We start from the raw sequence: 6,408 nt of genomic DNA on the forward strand, positions 1-6,408 counted from the left end.
TATAGGCATGGTTTGTAAATGAAGGTTAAGTTGTCTGGCTTTTAAATCTGGTAACTGCTTCTTTTTTTCTCAACTATCAAGACACGGTAGCAACAGTCTCTGTTAACACTGTTTGTGGAAAATACAATCTTTATGATCAGTTTTGTTTAATTGATTGAAAAGTGTGTGATGGGTGTCCCCCCCCCCCTTGCTTATTTTGATATTGTCAACAGACCCCTGAAACTCTTCATATTTACATGCTCTTTGCAATGTTAGGACCATTTCATTATTTTAAAACAAACGCATAGGCTCTCAATACTTCCAATGTGATCACAGTGAATTGCTTGTGAGAAATAGAAGCTAGTGAACAGGATGAAATGTTTCAACTCAGACAATCGACCACTTCAAATCTTTATTTCCATCTACTTTAAAACTAAACTATAATGGAAAGTATTTGGTATATCTATAGTTATTTTTCTTTAAATTCTGGATAATTTATTTATTAAAGCTGTGATGTGTGTCATCTAGTTGTTGACTTTCTCAAAGTACTCCTTTGAACCTTCTGGAGTTGGCTTGATCTGAAAAACAAAAACTTGCATAGTAAGCAAACTGATCATCCAAAAACAATGTACTGTTGGGAGACCAAGACAAAGTCCTTGCTACTCATATTTTGGTGCTTGCATTCATTTTATTTGTCTGAGGCCCTGGCAGGGTAGTGAAGGAGAGTGGCCTCACCGTAGGAGAGTTGGGGGTCCAGCTAGCAGGGCATACTTCACCGTGAGTCTCCACAAACTGGAAGGCCCTCACCAGACGCAGGGTCTCATCCACACAGCGGCCCACTGGCAGGTCGTTGACGCTCATGTGCTTCACCACACCACTTGGATCAATGATAAACAGTCCCCTAATGGACAAACAGACAATGGATAACTACTCAATATCATGGTAGAAATACATACAATGAAGTGTTAAATACACTATTGGGAATAGGTTGCCATTTATAATGCACAGTACCTCAGTGCAATGCCAGGACCCTCCAGAAGTATGCCATAGTCTCTGGACACCTGTTTGTTGAGGTCTGCCAGCAGGGGGATGTGGATGTCACCCAAACCTCCAGCCTGAGAACAAGACACAGACAGCTTTAAACAGTCTTGGCATTCTCAACCAGCTTCATGAGGTAGTCACCTGGAATGCATTTCGATAAACAGGTGTGCCTTGTTAAAAGTGAATGTGGAATTTCTTTCCTTAATGTGTTTGAGCCAATCAGTTGTGTTGTGACAAGGTAGAGTGGTATACAGAAGACAGCCCTATTTGGTAAAAGACCAAGTCCATATTATGGCAAGAACAGCTCAAATAAGCAGAGAGAAACGACAGTCCATAATTATTTTAAGACATGAAAGTCAGTCAATACAGAACCTTTCAAGAAAGGGTTAGGTTTGGCCAGGGTAGGCCGTCATTTTAAAATAATTTGTTCTTAACTGACTTGCTAAAGAAATAAAAGGTTTAAAAAAAGTGTTTGAATTGCAGCAAAGAAACCACTATGAAAGGATACCAATAATAAGAAGAGATTTGCTTGGGCCAAGAAACACGAGCAACGGACATTAGACTGGTGGAAACCTATCCTTTGGTATGATGAGTCCAAATTTAAGATCTTTGGTTCCAACCGCCGTGTCTTTGTGAGACGCAGAGTAGGTAAACAGATGATCTCCGCGTGTGTGGTTTCCACCGTGAAGCATAGAGGAGAAAGTGTGATGATGTGGGAGTGCTTTGCTGGTGACACTGACTTATTTAGAATTCAAGGCACACTTAACCAGCATGGCTACCACAGCATTCTGCAGCGATACACCATCCCATCTCTTTTATGCTTAGTGGGAATATCATTTGTTTTTCAACAGTACAATGACTTAACACACCTCCAGGCTGTGTAAGGGCTATTTGACCAAGATGGAATGTGATGGAGTGCTGCATCAGATGACCTGGCCTCCACAATCACCCGACCTCAAACCATTTGAGATGGTTTAGGAAGAAATGGACTGCAGAGAAGGAAAACCAGCCAACAAGTGCTCAGTATGTGGGAACTCCTTCAAGACTGTTGGAAAAGCATTCCAGGTGACTACCTCATGAAGGTGGTTGAGAGTATGTCAAGAATGTTCAAAGCTGTCATCAAGGCAAAGAATTTTGAAGAAGAATTTAAAATCTAACACTTTTGGTTACTCCATGATTCCATATGTGTTATTTCATAGTTTTGATGTCTTCACTATTATTCTACAATGTAGTAAATAGTAAAAATAAAGAAAAAATCTGGAATGAGTAGGTGTGTCCAAACTTTAGACTGGTACTGTATATGGAATGATTTCTGTATGTCTATGGAATACTACCCTAGGTACACCCACTGTACCTTGCGAGGGGTGTTTATCCATGCCAGGTGGGTGAAGTGCGAATCCACCGACACGCCCACCACTTCACAGTTGATGTCATGGAACTCGCTGGCCTTGTCACTGAATGAGATGATCTCTGTCGGACAAACAAACGTGCTGTAATGAGAAAGAAAAAAATGCTTTGAATAAAATGGCATATCCACAATCTCCTGCTTAAGTATCTGTAGTGCAAAGAACATAGGCCGTTAAATAATTCTAAAGACTAATAAAGTCAAGGATTGGTGTACCGTGCACGACATGCAGCTAAACACAGCAATCCATTCTCATCTTTCCAAGGGAATAGTGCTACTCACAAGTCGAGAGGGTAGAAGAAAAGGACCAGGTATTTGCCCTTAAAGTCATCTAGGCTCATCTCCTTGAACTCGCCATTGTGGACAGCTGTAGCTTTAAAATGTGGTGCGTGCTGAGTGACAGCTGGAGCCCATCCAGCTATACCTATTGGGAGAAAGATATTACATTAATAAAGTGGATTCTATATTTAGGGGAATTACAAAAATGTTATAACATTTACTTTATTGCAGGACTTTAATATAATTGTATAAAATTGTTGTGCAGTTAATGAATGTGTTTTGGAAATGCTATTTAATATGCATAACTGTTGCATCCCCCCTCACTTTGATCAACTTCATATCACATTCCCTGTCCATACATACTGGTGGAGAAACAGGTTTTCTGCAGTACAGGACAGGTCAAAATTCTCGAGGCCTTGTTCACCGAATTTCCATGTGGTGAGGCTGATACTTTCAGTCCTCCAGTTGCAACCTTTGCCTAGATGGGGAGGGGTAAACGTTAAAGAGGGAGATAGAGAAAATGCACTTCGTGACAACAACTGTTATTATTGGCGCTGATGATCATTAGACAGTTAGTATAATCAGTGATTGTATATTTTGAGTTTTTACTTAAAATGTGGCATTAGCGGTAAGTCTTTATTTGGGCAGAGGGATTTGTCCTGAATAAAATTATAGTGACGTTCCCGTCAAGCTCAGTTGCAACTTCGTCCAATTCGCATTGCCATTCATATAGCTACACCGAAATTATAAATTGCTATTAAACCGTTGGTATTTCAATGCAGCCCACTACTACTGTTAACGTTGTAACATAAAAATATTTCTGAATGAACTTACAGAGGTCTTTAATAGTCTCCCAATGGTGGCTGCCATGTTGTATATTGACAAGTGCAGAGGCTGAATCGCATTTCTGGATACCAAGGCCTCAATTTGCATTCTTCTAGTGTCCTGCGCGCCTCTCCTTCTCATTGGATGAGAAAGCCAGAGGTCCCGCCTCTCTGACCTTCTCTTCCAATGTGTTTTGAGAATGAGGAGAGAGGACACTCACTGCAGCAAATCACAGGCTTTGACAAAGAGAATACAGTATAAAGATAGGCTAAAACTGCTTCTCCAATAGAGATCCTTGACCACACTTGTTGGCTAAACAAAGCTCATGCGTAGAAACACCTTCGGGTCTCAAGCGAACTGCGCATGTGCTTGTCGTAAATGTAATGGAACTCCTTCGATATAAAGTGGTTTTGAATGAAAACAATATGCTTCATTTACTTAAGACATTGGCTTGGATCTAGGTTGTGCCTTTAGATTTACCAACTAAGTAAGAGTTTTTAACTTCTCTCATTGACTTCTCAAACCCCGGTCTGGTCTGTTTTGCAGGCGTTCCTGGAAGTCTCGTGATGTTGCGCCTCTGGGTATAGAAACTCGGTGGACTTGCGTCCTCTTCTTATATGGTTTGTTTTTCCATATTAAGTTGTATAATAGCCTAAGGTACAGCAACGGGATTTGGGAATGAAAAAAAGATAAGATGCACGACTTCTTATACCACCCAAAATAAAACAATTTAAAAAAACACATAGTGAGAGTACACCCACTGACGGGAAGTAGGAGAAGATGGAACAAGATGGACATTGTGCACATTTTCTTATCGATGAAACATTTTTTGTTCACAAAACTAGAAATCTGTTATGAACAGAGTGGACAAGTTTAGTTGACTTTGCCCTTTGCCAAAGTATTTTAAAATTGTGTTGTTTAGAAGGTGTGCAAAGGCAAATTTAGTTATTGCACGCGTGCACTTCACAGAGCAGGTGTTCCCTAACGGAAATATGCCTATGATGCTAGAACATGCAAATAGGATCTCGCTTGCTCGTGCTTGGCTCTGCCCACCTCCTTGCTTGTTCTGCCCACTATGACTAATTTGTTCCCTTTGGAAACAGGCTGTGGTCTTACCAGGATGTGTACTCGGAGCATGTGCAGACCAACTGACATTTTCAACCTCTCTCTGACCGAGTCTGTAATACGTACATGTTTCAAGCAGACCACCATAGTCCGTGTGCCCAAGAAAGTGAAGGTAACCTGCCTGAATGACTACAGCACAGTAGTACTCACGTCGGTAGCCATGAAGTGTTTTGAAAGGCTGGACATGGCTCACTTCCACACCATCATCCCGGAAAGCCTAAACCCACTCCAATTCGCATACAGCCCCAACAGATCCACAGACAACACCATCTCAATCGTGGGGCCCCTCAGGGATGCATGCTTAGTTACCTCCTGTACTCCCTGTTCACACACGACTGCGTGGCCAAGCACGACTCCAACACCATCATTTGCATCGTTTGCTGATGACACAACAGTGGTACCGACGTGAGTTCTACGCAGATGACACCATTCTGTATATTTCTGGCCCATCTTTGGACACTGTGTTAACTAACCTCCAGACGAGCTTCAATGCCATACAACACTCCTTCCGTGGCCTCCAACTGCTCTTAAATGCATGTAAAACTAAGTGCATGCTCTTCAACCGATCACTGCCCGCACCTGCCCGCCCGTCCAGCATCACTACTCTGGACGGTTCTGACTTAGAATATGTGGACAACTAACTACAAATAGCTAGGTGTCTGGCTAGACTGTAAACTCTCCTTCCAGACTCACATTAAGCATCTCCAATCCAAAATTCAATCTAGAATCAGCTTCCTATTTCACAACAAAGCATACTTCACTCATGCTACCAAACATACCCTCGTAAAACTGACCATCCTACCGATCCTCGACTTCGGCGATGTCATCTATAAAATAGTCTCCAACACTCTACTCAACAAATTGGATGCAGTTTATCACAGTGCCATTCTTATTGTCACCAAAGCCCCATATATTACCCACCACTGTGACCTGTACACTCTCGTTAGCTGGCCATCGATACATACTCATTGCCAAACCCACTGGCTCCAGGTCATCTACAAGTCTCTGCTAGGTAAAGCCCCGCCTTATCTCAGCTCACTGGTCACCATAGTAGCACCCACCCGTAGCACGCACTCCAGCAGGTTTGTCTCACTGGTCACCCCCAAAGCCAATTGCTCATTTGGCTGCCTTTTGGCTGCCTTTCCTTCCAGTTCTCTGCTGCCAATGACTGGAACAAACTGCAAAAATCAATGAAGCTGGAGACCCATATCTCCCTCACTAGCTTTAAGCACCAACTGTCAGAGCATCTCACAGATCACTGCACCTGTACATAGCCCACCTGTAAACAGCCCATCCAACTACCTCATCCCCATACTGTTTTATTTATTTATATCTTGCTCCTTTGCACCTCAGGCCTACCTGGTTAAATAAAGGTGAAATAAAATATCAAAATAAAAACACCTGTTGTATTTGGGACACATGTGGCAAATACAATTTGATTTGATCTTGGTTTAGTTATGTGAACATATTATACTTTCATCTCGAGTTGTTGTACCTTGGACAATGTTTGACCTTGTAGAGATTGTTAGGCATAGCAGAATTACCTGCTCGCTTTAGAAACGCCCACTCCTTTGCACACGCCCATACTCCGGTCTCCATATAATGGGTCGCAGTTGCTCGCTTCTAAAAATTATCCAGACCTCAAAGGTAAGCATGACAACCAAGTGATTTTGGAGGTAGGACAACGCGAGACTGGGAGGACGTGACCGGTCTGACACTCTTGTACAGTAGGTGGCAGTGTATGCACCTCTAGG

The 6,408-nt window shown here is 42.3% G+C and overlaps 1 protein-coding gene across 1 annotated transcript; it reads right to left on the reverse strand.

Moving 5' to 3' along the window:
- Window positions 1-376: 376 nt before the first annotated feature.
- On the reverse strand, window positions 377-3,686 carry LOC118401902 (thioredoxin-dependent peroxide reductase, mitochondrial-like). The gene is made up of 7 exons (XM_035799578.2): window positions 3,539-3,686; window positions 3,068-3,182; window positions 2,708-2,849; window positions 2,375-2,510; window positions 991-1,094; window positions 715-880; window positions 377-557 (listed from the first exon to the last, which is right to left on the reverse strand). Exons 1-7 carry the CDS (start codon window positions 3,668-3,670, stop codon window positions 504-506), a joined length of 849 nt encoding a protein of 282 aa, XP_035655471.1. The 5' UTR covers window positions 3,671-3,686; the 3' UTR covers window positions 377-503.
- Window positions 3,687-6,408: the final 2,722 nt, after the last annotated feature.

The sequence above is a fragment of the Oncorhynchus keta genome, chromosome 2 (assembly GCF_023373465.1).
Source record: "Oncorhynchus keta strain PuntledgeMale-10-30-2019 chromosome 2, Oket_V2, whole genome shotgun sequence".
NCBI lineage: Eukaryota > Metazoa > Chordata > Actinopteri > Salmoniformes > Salmonidae > Oncorhynchus > Oncorhynchus keta.

Bases quoted from the DNA above. Each gene is read 5' to 3' on its own strand.
- LOC118401902 (XM_035799578.2), bottom strand. From the start codon at position 3,670: ATGAGAAGGAGAGGCGCGCAGGACACTAGAAGAATGCAAATTGAGGCC. The intron at 3,183-3,538 runs GTAAGTTCATTC...CTCCCCATCTAG, and splicing joins GGAGACTATTAAAGACCTCT to GCAAAGGTTGCAACTGGAGG. The intron at 2,511-2,707 runs GTGAGTAGCACT...TTCTCATTACAG, and splicing joins TTCTTCTACCCTCTCGACTT to CACGTTTGTTTGTCCGACAG.